This window comes from Salvelinus alpinus, chromosome 4 (assembly GCF_045679555.1).
Source record: "Salvelinus alpinus chromosome 4, SLU_Salpinus.1, whole genome shotgun sequence".
NCBI lineage: Eukaryota > Metazoa > Chordata > Actinopteri > Salmoniformes > Salmonidae > Salvelinus > Salvelinus alpinus.
Genome location: NC_092089.1, coordinates 11,249,828 through 11,266,663, shown reverse-complemented (window position 1 = coordinate 11,266,663; position 16,836 = coordinate 11,249,828). Strand labels below are relative to the sequence as shown.

At 46.2% G+C, this 16,836-nt stretch overlaps 2 protein-coding genes across 2 annotated transcripts in view; both read right to left on the bottom strand.

Moving 5' to 3' along the window:
- Positions 1-16,647, bottom strand: part of LOC139572851 (CUB and sushi domain-containing protein 3-like) — a 107,956-nt gene extending 91,309 nt beyond the window's left edge. Inside the window, exon 1 of the mRNA XM_071395661.1 lies at positions 16,539-16,647. Within this exon, the coding sequence (XP_071251762.1) occupies positions 16,539-16,551 (13 nt within the window). The 5' untranslated portion in view covers positions 16,552-16,647. The remainder of the gene's footprint in view (positions 1-16,538) is intronic.
- Positions 1-16,836, bottom strand: part of LOC139572868 (CUB and sushi domain-containing protein 3-like) — a 1,528,140-nt gene that overhangs the window by 1,186,913 nt on the left and 324,391 nt on the right. The window lies entirely within an intron of this gene.

Genomic DNA, 16,836 nt, shown 5'->3' with positions numbered 1-16,836 from the left:
ACTCTTCCTGGGGTTTATTATGGATCCCCATTAGTTCCTGCCAAGGCAGCAGCTACTCTTCCTGGGGTTTATTATGGATCCCCATTAGTTCCTGCCAAGACAGCAGCTACTCTTCCTGGGGTTTATTATGGATCCCCATTAGTTCCTGCCAAGGCAGCAGCTACTCTTCCTGGGGTTTATTATGGAACCCCATTAGTTCCTGCCAAGGCAGCAGCTACTCTTCCTGGGGTTTATTATGGATCCCCATTAGTTCCTGCCAAGACAGCAGCTACTCTTCCTGGGGTTTATTATGGATCCCCATTAGTTCCTGCCAAGGCAGCAGCTACTCTTCCTGGGGTTTATTATGGATCCCCATTAGTTCCTGCCAAGACAGCAGCTACTCTTCCTGGGGTTTATTATGGATCCCCATTAGTTCCTGCCAAGACAGCAGCTACTCTTCCTGGGGTTTATTATGGATCCCCATTAGTTCCTGTCAAGGCAGCAGCTACTCTTCCTGGGGTTTAGTATTGATCCCCATTAGTTCCTGCCAAGACAGCAGCTACTCTTCCTGGGATTTATTATGGGTCCCCATTAGTTCCTGCCAAGACAGCAGCTACTCTTCCTGGGGTTTATTATGGATCCCCATTAGTTCCTGCCAAGGCAGCAGCTACTCTTCCTGGGGTTTATTATGGATCCCCATTAGTTCCTGCCAAGGCAGCAGCTACTCTTCCTGGGGTTTATTATGGATCCCCATTAGTTCCTGCCAAGACAGCAGCTACTCTTCCTGGGGTTTATTATGGATCCCCATTAGTTCCTGCCAAGACAGCAGCTACTCTTCCTGGGGTTTATTATGGATCCCCATTAGTTCCTGCCAAGACAGCAGCTACTCTTCCTGGGGTTTATTATGGATCCCCATTAGTTCCTGCCAAGGCAGCAGCTACTCTTCCTGGGGTTTATTATGGATCCCCATTAGTTCCTGCCAAGACAGCAGCTACTCTTCCTGGGGTTTATTATGGATCCCCATTAGTTCCTGCCAAGACAGCAGCTACTCTTCCTGGGGTTTATTATGGATCCCCATTAGTTCCTGTCAAGGCAGCAGCTACTCTTCCTGGGGTTTATTATTGATCCCCATCAGTTCCTGCCAAGACAGCAGCTACTCTTCCTGGGATTTATTATGGGTCCCCATTAGTTCCTGCCAAGACAGCAGCTACTCTTCCTGGGGTTTATTATGGATCCCCATTAGTTCCTGCCAAGACAGCAGCTACTCTTCCTGGGGTTTATTATGGATCCCCATTAGTTCCTGCCAAGACAGCAGCTACTCTTCCTGGGGTTTATTATGGATCCCCATTAGTTCCTGTCAAGGCAGCAGCTACTCTTCCTGGGGTTTATTATTGATCCCCATTAGTTCCTGCCAAGACAGCAGCTACTCTTCCTGGGGTTTATTATGGATCCACATTAGTTCCTGCCAAGGCAGCAGCTACTCTTCCTGGGGTTTATTATGGATCCCCATTAGTTCCTGTCAAGGCAGCAGCTACTCTTCCTGGGGTTTATTATGGATCCACATTAGTTCCTGCCAAGGTAGCAGCTACTCTTCCTGGGGGTATATTATGGATCCTCATTAGTTCCTGCCAAGGCAGCAGCTACTCTTCCTGGGGTTTATTATGGATCCTCATTAGGTCCTGCCAAGGCAGCAGCTACTCTTCCTGGAGTTTATTATGGATCCTCATTAGGTCCTGCCAAGACAGCAGCTACTCTTCCTGGGGTTTATTATGGATCCTCATTAGGTCCTGCCAAGGCAGCAGCTACTCTTCCTGGGGTTTATTATGGATCCACATTAGTTCCTGCCAAGGTAGCAGCTACTCTTCCTGGGGGTATATTATGGATCCTCATTAGTTCCTGCCAAGGCAGCAGCTACTCTTCCTGGGGTTTATTATGGATCCTCATTAGGTCCTGCCAAGGCAGCAGCTACTCTTCCTGGAGTTTATTATGGGTCCTCATTAGTTCCTGCCAAGGTAGCAACTACTCTTCCTGGGATCCAGCAAAATGAAGGCAGTTATGCAATTATACAACAATACATTCATAACAGATTTCCCAACACATTAAGTGTGTTCCCTCAGGCCCCTACTCCACTACCACATATCTACAACACAAAATCCATGTTTACATATGTGTATAGTGTGATTGTTATCGTGTGTGTGTGTATGCATGTGTCTTGGCCGATGTTTGTGTTGCTTCACAGGTCCCGCTGTTCCATAAGGTGTATTTCTATCTGTTTTTTTAAATGTGATTCTACTACCTGCATCAGTTACCTGATGAGGAATATAGTTCCATGTATTCACGGCTCTATGTAGTACTGTGCGCCTCCCATAGTCTGTTCTGGACTTGAGGACTGTGAAGAGACCTCTGGTGGCATGTCTTGTGGGGGTACGCATGGGGTGTCCGAGCTGTGTGGTAGTCGTTTAAACAGACAGCTCGGTGCTTTCAACATGTCAATACCTCTCACAAATACAAGTAGTGATGAAGTCAATCTCTCCTCCACTTTGAGACAGGAGAGATTGACATGCAGACCAAGGCTCTGCATCTGTCTTCGCGCTCCTAGACCTTAGTGCTGCTTTTGATACCATCGATCACTACATTCTTTTGGAGAGATTGGAAACCCAAATTGGTCTACACGGACAAGTTCTGGTCTGGTTTATATCTTATCTGTCGGAAAGATATCAGTTTGTCTCTGTGGATGGTTTGTCCTCTGACAAATCAATTGTAAGTTTCGGTGTTCCTCAAGGTTCCGTTTAAGGACCACTATTGTTTTCACTATATATTCTACCTCTTGGTGATGTCATTCGGAAACATAATGTTAACTTTCACTGCAATGCGGACGATATACAGCTGTATATTTCGATGAAACATGGTGAAGCCCCAAAATTGCCCTCCCTGGAAGCCTGTGTTTCAGACCTTTCATAAGGAAGTGGATGGCGGCAAATGTTTTACTTTTAAACTCTGACAAAACAGAGATGCTTGTTCTAGGTCCCAAGAAACAAAGAGATATTTTGTTGGATCAGACATTTAATCTTGATGGTTGTAAAGTTGTCTCAAATAAAACTGTGAAGGACCTCGGCGTTACTCTGGACCCTGATCTCTGTTTTGACAAACATATCAAGAACATTTCAACGACAGCTTTTTTTCCATCTTCGTAACATTGCACATATCTGAAACTTTTTGTCCAAAAATGATGCAGAAAAATTAATCCATGCATTTGTTACTTCTAGGTTAGACTACTGCAATGCTCTACTTTCCGGCTACCTGGATAAAGCACTAAATAAACTTCAGTTAGTGCTAAACACGGCTGCTAGAATCTTGACTAGAACCAAAAATTTGATCATATTACTCCAGTGCTAGCCTCTCTACACTGGCTTCCTGTTAAGGCAAGGGCTGATTTCAAGGTTTTACTGCTGACCTACAACGCATTACATGGGCTTGCTCCTATCTCTCCGATTTGGTCCTGCTGTACATACCTACACGTACGCTACAGTCACAAGACGCAGGCCTCCTTATTGTCCCTAGAATTTCTAAGCAAACAGCTGGAGGCAGGGCTTTCTCCTATAGAGCTCCATTTTTATGGAATTGTCTGCCTACCCATGTAAGAGACGCAGACTCGGTCTCGACCTTTAGTCTTTACTGAAGACTCATCTCTTCAGTAGGTCCTATGATTGAGTGTAGTCTGGCCCAGGAGTGTGAAGGTGAACGGAAAGGCACTGGAGCGACAAACCGCCCTTGCTGTCTCTGTCTGGCCAGTTCCCCTCTCTCCACTGGGATTCTCTGCCTGGCCGGTTCCCCTCTCTCCACTGGGATTCTCTGTCTGGCCGGTTCCCCTCTCTCCACTGGGATTCTCTGTCTGGCCGGTTCCCCTCTCTCCACTGGGATTCTCTGCCTGGCCGGTTCCCCTCTCTCCACTGGGATTCTCTGCCTGGCCAGTTCCCCTCTCTCCACTGGGATTCTCTGTCTGGCAGGTTCCCCTCTCTCCACTGGGATTCTCTGCCTGGCCGGTTCCCCTCTCTCCACTGGGATTCTCTGTCTGGCCAGTTCCCCTCTCTCCACTGGGATTCTCTGCCTGGCCGGTTCCCCTCTCTCCACTGGGATTCTCTGCCTGGCCGGTTCCCCTCTCTCCACTGGGATTCTCTGTCTGGCCGGTTCCCCTCTCTCCACTGGGATTCTCTGTCTGGCCGGTTCCCCTCTCTCCACTGGGATTCTCTGTCTGGCCGGTTCCCCTCTCTCCACTGGGATTCTCTGCCTCTCACCCTATTACAGGGGCTGAGTTACTGGCTTACTGGTGCTCTTCCATGCCGTCCCTAGGAGGGGTGCGTCACTTGAGTGGGTTGAGTCACTGATGTGAACTTCCTGTCCAGGATGGCGCCCCCTCGGGTTCGTGCCGTGGGGGAGATCTTTGTGGGCTATACTCGGCCTTGTCTCAGGATGGTAAGTTGGTGGTTGAAGATATCCCTCTAGTGGTGTGGGGGCTGTGTTTTGGCACAGGTCGGACAGGGCAACAGTGTCTCCCGACCCCTCCTGTCTCAGCCTCCAGTATCTATGCTGCAATAGTTTATGAGTCATGGGGCTAGGGTCAGTCTGTTATATCTGGTGTATTTTTCCTGTCTTATCCGGTGTCCTGTGTGAATTTAAGCTCCCTCTAATTCTCTCTCCCTCCCCTCCCGGAGGACCTGGGACCATGCCTCAGGACTATCTGGCCTGATGACTCCTTGCTGTCCCCAGTCCACCTGGCCGTGCTACTGCTCCAGTTTCAACTGTTCTGCCTGCGGCTATGGAACTCTGACCTGTCCACGGACGTGCTACCTTGTCACGGACCTGCTGTTTTCGACTCTCTATCTCTATCGCACCTGCTGTCTCTAACTCTGAACGCTCGGCTATAAAAAGCCAACTGACATTTACTCCTGAGGTGCTGACTTGTTGCACCCTCGACAACCATTGTGATTATTATTATCTGACCCTGCTGGTCATCTATGAACATTTGAACATCTTGGCCATGTTCTGTTATAATCTACACCCGGCACAGCCAGAAGAGGACTGGCCACCCCTCATAGCCTGGTTCCTCTCTAGGTTTCTTCCTAGGTTTTGGCCTTTCTAGGGAGTTTTTCCTAGCCACCGTGCTTCTACACCTGCATTGCTTGCTGTTTGGGGTTTTAGGCTGGGTTTCTGTACAGCACTTTGAGATATCAGCTGATGTAAGAATAAAAAAAGGGCTTTATAAATACATTTGATTTGATTGATTTTATTAATCTTTGCTCTCTCAGTATTAGGAACGTGTTCTTAATGTTTTGTACACTCAGTGTATATTGGTGATGCAACGTTAAACTGTTAAACCCCATCTACCTCTCAGTGAATGTGACCACTGGTTTAATAACGACATTCATGTCCAACGGTTGGAGTTATCTTCTGACACATGGGCACACCTTCCCAATATGTAAAAAACTATGTTTGTTTCAATTTAAACCACTGACAAAAGTTGGATTTGTGTTGTTATATTTGTTTTTTTAAATGAATGTCTATGTACTGCTACTGCAGAGAGAGTAAAATATGTTGAATGTCAATGCACTGTGAATTACTATAATAATTACATACATCAGGTAGTACATCCGGTGAACTGGTCAGGGCTCCATAGCCGCAGGCAGAACAGTTGAAACGCCATTTGCACACAACGTATACAGTATATTCCCTATTGTGTTATTGACTGTACGTTTGTTTATTCCATGTGTAACTCTGTGTTGTTGTTTGTGTCACACTGCTTTGCTTTATTCTTGACCAGGTCGCAGTTGTAAATGAGAACTTGTTCTCAACTAGCCTACCTGGTTAAATAAAGGAGAAATACATATTTTGATTGTCTATGTACTGCTACTGAGGACAGAGTACAATATGTTGAATATCAATCACTGTGAATTAATATAATAATTACACACTTCAGTTAAAACAACAACAGACAAACATAACTGCTATGCGATTAAAATTAAAAGGATTTATTCTGTCAGGCAGTTTGATAGAAAACATACTGCAGTCGAGTGCAGATAATATTATTGTTGTGCTTGCGTACCATCTGGCTTTCAGCTAATTATTCTGGAACCAGACTAGGGGGACTTGCATCCCAAATGGCCCCTATTCCCCAATGTAGTGCACTACTTTTGACCAGGGTCAATGGGGATCTGGTTAAAAGCAGTGCACTACATAGGGAATATGGTGTCGTTTTGGTACACGGCCCTAGAACCACATTTCCTCTTAAGAGAGAAACTGCTGTCTGTGAAGAACACATTGAAAACCTAATCATAAAGTTGACTGGCAGAAACAGAAACTGTCGTACTTTCCATTGCTCGTGTAACCAGTCACCGTTTTCACACTTCATTTGTATACAGTAAATGTATTTACCACATGTCGTCTCCAGACTCTCCAGCCTTCTGTGTGTTTATCTCTGAGGGGGTTTTGGGTAAAAAGCAGGAGACACATTTCTGTCTCGTATCAATAAATCTCCAAAAACAGAACCGAATCTTGTGTGCGTGCACTAGCTATCTGGACTGTCTGCCACGAGAGATTACATGTGTATTGTCTATGATTACGTCTAGGAGTTTTTATTGGATTGGATTTCTGCCAACGTCCAAGAGTATGATCTGATAACAGATGATAACGGACAGATGGATTAATGGTGGAACTATATTCATCAGATGATAACCAACAGAGGGATTAATGGTGGAGTTATATTCATCAGATGATAACCAACAGAGGGATTAATGGTAGAACTATAATCATCAGATGATAACCAACAGAGGGATTAATGGTGGAGCTATATTCATCAGATGATAACCAACAGAGAGATTAATGGTGGAACTATATTCATCAGGTGGATTTGTTTGGAGAATGAACAGGGTTAATACAGTATAACAGTTAATGTGCACATCAAACCATTTCACAGCATATCACAATGTTTACAAATCCACTTGAAAATAGCTCTTTACATATTAGAAGAGAAACCAACATTTCATATTCAGTTCACTACAGAATAGAGAATATATGTAATAACAAGCACATGCTCCATGTCAGGTGGCCTGTCACGGTCGTTGCTGGACGAAGGCCAAGGTGCAGCGTGGTCAGCGTACATTTTCCCTTTTATTTAAAATGACGCCAACAAAAACAACAAACGATGAAAACAACCGTGAAGCTTACAGGGCTATAGTGCCACTAACAAAATCAACTTCCCACACTGACAGGAGGGAAAAGGGCTGCCTAATTATGATTCCCAATCAGAGACAACGATAGACAGCTGTCCCTGATTGAGAACCATACCCGGGCCAAAACATAGAAATACAAAAACATAGAAAACAAAACATAGAATGGCCCACCCCAAATCACACCCTGACCAAACCCAAATAGAGACATAAAAAGGCTCTCTAAGGTCAGGGCGTGACATGGCCAACAACTAGCAACAAATAGGCAGGTGAGAAAACACATGGCTAAACCCTGTCTGCTGCACAATATGTTAGCATCAGAATCTGATGAAATGTTGCATCAAGCATATGTCACCCCACACCAACTTCTCAACCCTCTTCCCAAAGTTAGCTACAGTACATTGTTACAATAGCGAAAGGAATTGCTCGTAAGGACTAGTTCTGTAGTCCTGGCCCGGCCATTCCCAAATAAATCTAAGAGGAACCGTGATTTACTGGTCGGTCATGGTTCTGGTTTTATGCAATGGAGGCATTTTGCTAACATTATAACAGGTCTGACTCTATTACCTTTGGTGTATTGAAATACATTATAACTCCAACCAGAGTCTAAGAATGAATGGATAGACAATATGTCAAAGACAAATTTTATGCATTTCACGTTCCTGACCTTATTTCCTTTGTTCTGTATTGTTTAGTTGGTCAGGACGTGAGCTGGGTGGGCATTCTATGTTATGTGTTTCTATGTTGGGTTCATTGTATTAGCCTGATATGGTTCTCAATCAGGGGCAGGTGTTTTACGTTTCCTCTGATTGAGAACCATATTAAGGTAGGCTGTTCTCACTGTTTGTTTGTGGGTGATTGTTGCTGTGTCTGTGTTTTGTTCGCCACACGGTACTGTTTCGTTTCGTTCGTTCTTTTGTTCCTTCCTTCCTGTTTGTGCGTTCATGTTTTATGTTCTCAAGTTCAGGTCTGTTCACGTCGTTTTGTTATTTTGTATTTTGTTTAAGTGTTCTTCATTACGTCGCTTAAATAAATAAACTATGGATACATACCACGCTGCATATTGGTCCGATCCTTGCTCATCCTCAGACGAGGAGGAGGACGAGCGTTACAATGCATTTCTTTCTGATAAATTCCTATATTTGCCAACTGAAGCAATTTCAAACATGGCCTGTCAGAAGGCGGACTAAAGTTAAGCTGAAAAATGTTAAGCTCAAATGTTAAACTGAAAATATGAAAAGTAATCCTACAGTCGCAATGTTCGGCAAGATTGAAACAAACGCATATTAACACTCATTATAACTCTAGGTGTGTGGCTAAGATTCATGACAAACAGGAAACAAAAAATAACCCATTCAGAAAAATCAGGTCAATTCCATCCAGCAGTATGTGACCTCATAATGCTTCTGGTCAATTCCATCCAGCAGTATGTGACCTCATAATGCTTCTGGTCAATTCCATGTTCAGTCCAGCAGCACGTGACCTCATAATGCTTCTGGTCAATTCCATGTTCAGTCCAGCAGCACGTGACCTCATAATGCTTCTGGTCAATTCCATGCTCAGTCCAGCAGCACGTGACCTCATAATGCTTCTGGTCAATTCCATGCTCAGTCCAGCAGCACGTGACCTCATAATGCTTCTGGTCAATTCCATGTTCAGTCCAGCAGCACGTGACCTCATAATGCTTCTGGTCAATTCCATGCTCAGTTCAGCAGCACGTGACCTCATAATGCTTCTGGTCAATTCCATGCTCAGTCCAGCAGCACGTGACCTCATAATGCTTCTGGTCAATTCCATGCTCAGTCCAGCAGCACGTGACCTCATAATGCTTCTGGTCAATTCCATGTTCAGTCCAGCAGCACGTGACCTCATAATGCTTCTGGTCAATTCCATGCTCAGTCCAGCAGCACGTGACCTCATAATGCTTCTGGTCAATTCCATGCTCAGTCCAGCAGCACGTGACCTCATAATGCTTCTGGTCAATTCCATGCTCAGTCCAGCAGCACGTGACCTCATAATGCTTCTGGTCAATCCCATGCTCAGTCCAGCAGCACGTGACCTCATAATGCTTCTGGTCAATTCCATGCTCAGTCCAGCAGCACGTAACCTCATAATGCTTCTGGTCAATTCCATGCTCAGTCCAGCAGCACGTGACCTCATAATGCTTCTGGTCAATCCCATGCTCACTCCAGCAGCACGTGACCTCATAATGCTTCTGGTCAATTCCATGCTCAGTCCAGCAGCACGTGACCTCATAATGCTTCTGGTCAATTCCATGCTCAGTCCAGCAGCACGTGATCTCATAATGCTTCTGGTCAATTCCATGCTCAGTCCAGCAGCACGTGACCTCATAATGCTTCTGGTCAATTCCATGCTCAGTCCAGCAGCACGTGACCTCATAATGCTTCTGGTCAATTCCATGCTCAGTCCAGCAGCACGTGACCTCATAATGCTTCTGGTCAATCCCATGCTCAGTCCAGCAGCACGTGACCTCATAATGCTTCTGGTCAATTCCATGCTCAGTCCAGCAGCACGTGACCTCATAATGCTTCTGGTCAATTCCATGCTCAGTCCAGCAGCACGTAACCTCATAATGCTTCTGGTCAATTCCATGCTCAGTCCAGCAGCACGTGACCTCATAATGCTTCTGGTCAATCCCATGCTCACTCCAGCAGCACGTGACCTCATAATGCTTCTGGTCAATTCCATGCTCAGTCCAGCAGCACGTGACCTCATAATGCTTCTGGTCAATTCCATGCTCAGTCCAGCAGCACGTGATCTCATAATGCTTCTGGTCAATTCCATGCTCAGTCCAGCAGCACGTGACCTCATAATGCTTCTGGTCAATTCCATGCTCAGTCCAGCAGCACGTGACCTCATAATGCTTCTGGTCAATTCCATGCTCAGTCCAGCAGCACGTGACCTCATAATGCTTCTGGTCAATCCCATGCTCAGTCCAGCAGCACGTGACCTCATAATGCTTCTGGTCAATTCCATGCTCAGTCCAGCAGCACGTGACCTCATAATGCTTCTGGTCAATTCCATGCTCAGTCCAGCAGCACGTGACCTCATAATGCTTCTGGTCAATCCCATGCTCAGTCCAGCAGCACGTGACCTCATAATGCTTCTGGTCAATCCCATGCTCAGTCCAGCAGCACGTGACCTCATAATGCTTCTGGTCAATCCCATGCTCAGTCCAGCAGCACGTGACCTCATAATGCTTCTGGTCAATCCCATGCTCAGTCCAGCAGCACGTGACCTCATAATGCCTCTAGTCAATTCCATGCTCAGTCCAGCAGCACGTGACCTCATAATGCTTCTGGTCTACGCTGCAGAGTAAAACTAAATAGATGTCCTCCTTTCATTTAGCGACAACACAGGATAAATAATTACCTGCACTTTGTAATTGAAGAGTTTAATTTTAAAAAACGCTATATATCCACTTTCAGAAATGTTGGTAAATTGGCGTTCATTATGAAAGAGATCGGTGTGATTTTTCACTAGCGAATCGTGGCATGGGGGTTGTTCAAAGACAGACGTGTATTTGTTTAAAATCTTATCACTTGATGGTTTCATTTCAGAGAGACAAATAATCATGTTTTGTTTGTGAAACGCTATATATCCGCCTCACTCAGAGAAGTCAGTAGTACTGCTAGGTTTTAAACAGTAAAAATATATATCTGCCTCACTCTCAGAGAAATCAGTAGTACTGCTAGGTTTTACACAGTAATAATATATATCTGCCTCACTCTCAGAGAAATCAGTAGTACTGCTAGGTTTTACACAGTAATAATATATATCTGCCTCACTCTCAGAGAAATCAGTAGTACTGCTAGGTTTTACACAGTAATAATTTATATCTGCCTCACTCTCAGAGAAATCAGTAGTACTGCTAGGTTTTACACAGTAATAATTTATATCTGCCTCACTCTCAGAGAAATCAGTAGTACTGCTAGGTTTTACACAGTCACATGTAACAAATAACTACTTTTATTTTTTTAACTGTGAAGATTATACATTTGGGACATCAATATTTAGAAACATGTTAAAATACTGAATCAATACAGTAATATGAGTCCTGGTATGTAAAATACTGAATCGAATCAGTAGTATGAGACCTGTATATAAAATACTGAATCAATATAGTAATATGAGACCTGTATGTAAAATACTGAATCGAATCAGTAGTATGAGACCTGTATATAAAATACTGAATCAATATAGTAATATGAGACCTGTATGTAAAATACTGAATCAATACAGTAATATGAGACCTGTATGTAAAATACTTAAACTTTACTCATATAGCAGATGCTCTTATCCAGAGCGACTTTGAGTAAGTACATTCATCTTAAGATAACTAGGTGAGACTCAGACATCAACATATCACAGTCAAATATACAGGATATGAACATTTCATTTCAGCTCAACAATGGATATATAGCAGGTATTTTTTTAAACAAAACCCATTTCAATACACATCTAAAATCTATTAATAAAAAAAATCTGAGAACAGCAGTATTTTACACACACACCACATGAAGGTACCCATAAGCAATAATTTCTGATGAAAAAAAAAGGAGAGAAATTGGTGTATATAACGATTTGGAACAAAACTCTTCAAGTGTACAACAGGAGCCAGAGTAGCTGTAGACTTGTTTCACAGTAAACTCAGTGGTAAAAGGGGCTGCAACTCAAACGGAACACAAGGGTCTGCAACCCAAACGGAACACTAGGGGCTGCAACTCAAACGGAACACAAGGGTCTGCAACCCAAACGGAACACTAGGGTCTTCAACCCAAACGGAACACTAGGGGCTGCGACCCAAACGGAACACTAGGGGCTGCGACCCAAACGGAACACTAGGGGCTGCAACCCAAACGGAACACTAGGGTCTGCAACCCAAACGGAACACTAGGGGCTGCAACCCAAACGGAACAGTAGGGGCTGCAACCCAAACGGAACACTAGGGGCTGCTACCCAAACGGAACACTAGGGGCTGCGACCCAAACGGAACACTAGGGGCTGCAACCCAAACGGAACACTAGGGGCTGTAACCCAAACGGAACACTAGGGGCTGCAACCCAAACGGAACACTAGGGGCTGCAACCCAAACGGAACACTAGGGGCTGCAACCCAAACGGAACACTAGGGGCTGCAACCCAAACGGAACACTAGGGGCTGCAACCCAAACGGAACACTAGGGGCTGCAACCCAAACGGAACACTAGGGGCTGCAACCGAAACAGAACACTAGGGGCTGCAACCCAAACGGAACACTAGGGGCTGCAACCCAAACGGAACACTAGGGGCTGCAACCCAAACGGAACACTAGGGGCTGCAACCGAAACGGAACACTAGGGGCTGCAACCCAAACGGAACACTAGGGGCTGCAACCCAAACGGAACACTAGGGGCTGCAACCCAAACGGAACACTAGGGCCTGCAACTGAAACGGAACACTAGGGGCTGCAACCCAAACGGAACACTAGGGGCTGCAACCCAAACGGAACACTAGGGCCTGCAACTGAAACGGAACACTAGGGGCTGCAACCCAAACGGAACACTAGGGGCTGCAACCCAAACGGAACACTAGGGGCTGCGACCCAAACGGAACACTAGAGGCTGCGACCCAAACGGAACACTAGGGTCTGCAACCCAAACGGAACACTAGGGTCTGCAACCCAAACGGAACACTAGGGGCTGCAACCCAATCGGAACACTAGGGGCTGCAACCCAAACGGAACACTAGGGGCTGCAACCCAAACGGAACACTAGGGGTTGCAACCCAAACGGAACACTAGGGCCTGCAACCCAAACGGAACACTAGGGGATGCAACCCAATCGGAACACTAGGGGCTGCAACCCAAACGGAACACTAGGGGCTGCAACCCAAAACGGAACACTAGGGGCTGCAACCCAAACGGAACACTAGGGGCTGCAACCCAAACGGAACACTAGGGGCTGCAACCCAAACGGAACACTAGGGGCTGCAACCCAAACGGAACACTAGGGGCTGCAACCCAAACGGAACACTAGGGGCTGCAACCCAAACGGAACACTAGGGCCTGCAACCCAAACGGAACACTAGGGGCTGCAACCCAAACGGACACTAGGGGCTGCAACCCAAACGGAACACTAGGGGCTGCAAGCCAAACGGAACACTAGGGACTGCAACTCAAACGGAACACTAGGGGCTGCAACCCAAACGGAACACTAGGGGCTGCAACCCAAATGGAACACTAGGGGCTGCAACCCAAACGGAACACTAGGGGCTGCAACCCAAACGGAATACTAGGGGCTGCAACCCAAACGGAACACTAGGGGATGCAATCCAAACGGAACACTAGGGGCTGCAACCCAAACGGAACACTAGGGGCTGCAACCCAAACGGAACACTAGGGGCTGCAACCCAAACGGAACACTAGGGGCTGCAACCCAAACGGAACACTAGGGGCTGCAACCCAAACGGAACACTAGGGCCTGCAACCCAAACGGAACACTAGGGGCTGCAACCCAAACGGAACACTAGGGGCTGCAACCCAAACGGAACACTAGGGGCTGCAACCCAAACGGAACACTAGGGGCTGCAACCCAAACAGAACACTAGAGGCTGCAACCCAAATGGAACACTTGGGGCTGCAACCCAAACGGAACACTGGGGGCTGCGACCCAAACGGAACACTAGGGGCTGCAACCCAAACGGAACACTAGGGGCTGCAACCCAAACGGAACACTAGGGGCTGCAACCCAAACGGAACACTAGGGCCTGCAACCCAAACGGAACACTAGGGGCTGCAACCCAAACGGAACACTAGGTCCTGCAACCCAAACGGAACACTAGGGGCTGCAACCCAAACGGAACACTAGGGACTGCAACCCAAACGGAACAATAGGGGCTGCAACCCAAACGGAACACTAGGGGCTGCAACCCAAACGGAACACTAGGGGCTGCAACCCAAACGGAACACTAGGGGCTGCAACCCAAACGGAACACCAGGGCCTGCAACCCAAACGGAACACTAGGGGCTGCAACCCAAACGGAACACTAGGGCCTGCAACCCAAACGGAACACTAGGGGCTGCAACCCAAACGGAACACAAGGGGCTGCAACCCAAACGGAACACTAGGGGCTGCAACCCAAACGTAACACTAGGGGCTGCAACCCAAACGGAACACTAGGGGCTGCAACCCAAACGGAACACTAGGGGCTGCGACCCAAACGGAACACTAGGGTCAGCAACCCAAACTGAACACTAGGGTCTGCAACCCAAACACTACTCCTATTATAGTACACTACTTCTGACCAGGGCTCTTTGCTGCACAGAGAGACACAGAGGGAATAGGGTGCCATCTGGGACGACACCGTGTGAGTTATGTGAACAAGTAAATGAGGTAGTTGGCTCAGAGGTCTCTCTAGGGGGAGAGCTATTTATTTCCCTGTATAGCTAATGACCGTGTAGCCCTTTGAAGAAGATGAGGGTGCGGAGTGGCACTGTGTGTGTGTGTGTGTGTGTGTGTGTGTGTGTGTGTGTGTGTGTGTGTGTGTGTGTGTGTGTGTGTGTGTGTGTGTGTGTGTGTGTGTGTGTGTGTGTGTGTGTGTGTGTGTGTGTGTGTGTGTGTGTGTGTGTGTGTGTGTGTGTGTGTGTGTGTGTGTGTGTGTTTGTGCTGAGCAACATAACTCTCCCACAGGGGCCCTGTACTACATTGCTGGGAATGGCTGGGGTTTCATAGCAGCAGGATTAGTCAACCCTCATCACACACACACACACACACACACACACACACACACACACACACACACACACACACACACACACACACACACACACACACACACACACACACACACACACACACACACACACACACACACACACACACACACACACACACACACACACACACACAACACAGAGCTAGACAACTTGTAAACACAGCAGAGAGAAGGTTTTCACTCTTGAAGGACAACATCCACGGGGACGTCAACAACGAAAACATAAAGTATTAGAGATACATTATGGATCAACTGTGATCCAGAAACCTATTCTGAGGAAAATACATGGCTTGTGCTGATACAGTAGATAATAGCTCTGCAGTGGTGCTAATAAAATACGGACACTTCAAGATAGACACACATCTCATCCAAGCTACTGTCTATAAGTATAACTAGTTAACCAATCTCTTCAGAAAACTACCGTTTTCAGGGCAGTATGAGGTTCACACTCCCTGCTAAAACAGGGGAGAGGAGAGGAGAGGAGAGGAGAGGAGAGGAGAGGAGAGGAGAGGAGAGGAGAGGAGAGGAGAGGAGAGGAGAGGAGAGGAGAGGAGAGGAGAGGAGACAAAGGACTGCCTGAGACACATTAACTAGAGGAGAGGAGAGAAGAGGAGAGGAATGTTTGAGACCCATTAACCAGTATAAACACACTGAGAGTCAAACCTGCTTTTCTCTCTGCTCCATTGATGGATGAATGACAGGTAATACAATGAGATTCCATCTCCTCGTCTGTGTCCCAAATGACACCCTATTCCCTCTATAGTGCACTACTTTTGACCAGGGCCTCTGTGACCACCACTGAGCTAAAATCATATCTGAGTCACTAGGAGCATCACTGAGCTAAAATCATATCTGAGTCATTAAGAGCCTCACTGAGCTAAAATCACAAGAATGAGAGGGGGCAGAGGATAGAGTAGAGAGGGGATAAAGAGGAGAAGAGAGAAGAGGAGAACAGGGGAGAGGAGAGGAGAGGAGAAGAGAAGAGAAGAGAAGAGAAGAGAAGAGAAGAGAAGAGAGGAGAAGAGAAGAGAAGAGAAGAGAAGAGAAGAGAGGAGAGGAGAGGAGAGGAGAGGAGAGGAGAGGAGAGGAGAGGAGAGGAGAGGAGCAGGAGAGAGGCCTAGACATAACCTACTGCCACAGAGGGATACTTCATATTTAGACAGCCCCTGCATTTCTGTCGACTTCTGCACCGCTCTCGACAGAGATGAGTTAGCACATCCATTAGTTCAGCTAATTCCCTGCACCATCTGCTCTCTGATATGATATGCACCTCTGGAAAGAGAAATGGTTTGGGACAGAGGGGAAATGATGAGATTCGGGTCAATGGGACCAAATGTTGTCATAATGCACGAGCCAGACAGGAAGATGAAATGAGAAAATGTTTAGGATGTTGTATATATACACTTTCCATGGAGATGTAATGTCTCTAATTAAATGCAAATTCAAATTTAGTTACTAAAGACGATAATTTAACAACCTCTGAGTATCATTTGACTGAATACAAAGTGATGTATGACCAGCTCTTCAAAAAAACAACAGGGAATATTTTTTTCTCTCTCACCTTCATAAACCATCTTAAATCCATGAGCGCTTACTGCAAAGTCACTGGTAAGACGTAGTGAAAATATGGGCCCTGTGCTGGTGACGGGAGGTGGGATCTGAAATCCTGTTAACCTGTTGAGAGGGAAAGACACAAAGGGGACATCTTAGTTAGAATGTGTTTCGCTGGATGCAGAAACCAAACTACAAGGGTCAAGAAAAAACATCACAACACACATTTTTCCGTTGGAAATGTAATAGAGTAATGTTATATTCGTCTTCTTCTAAATGTGTTTTAAAGTATGCTGCATGTATGCAGT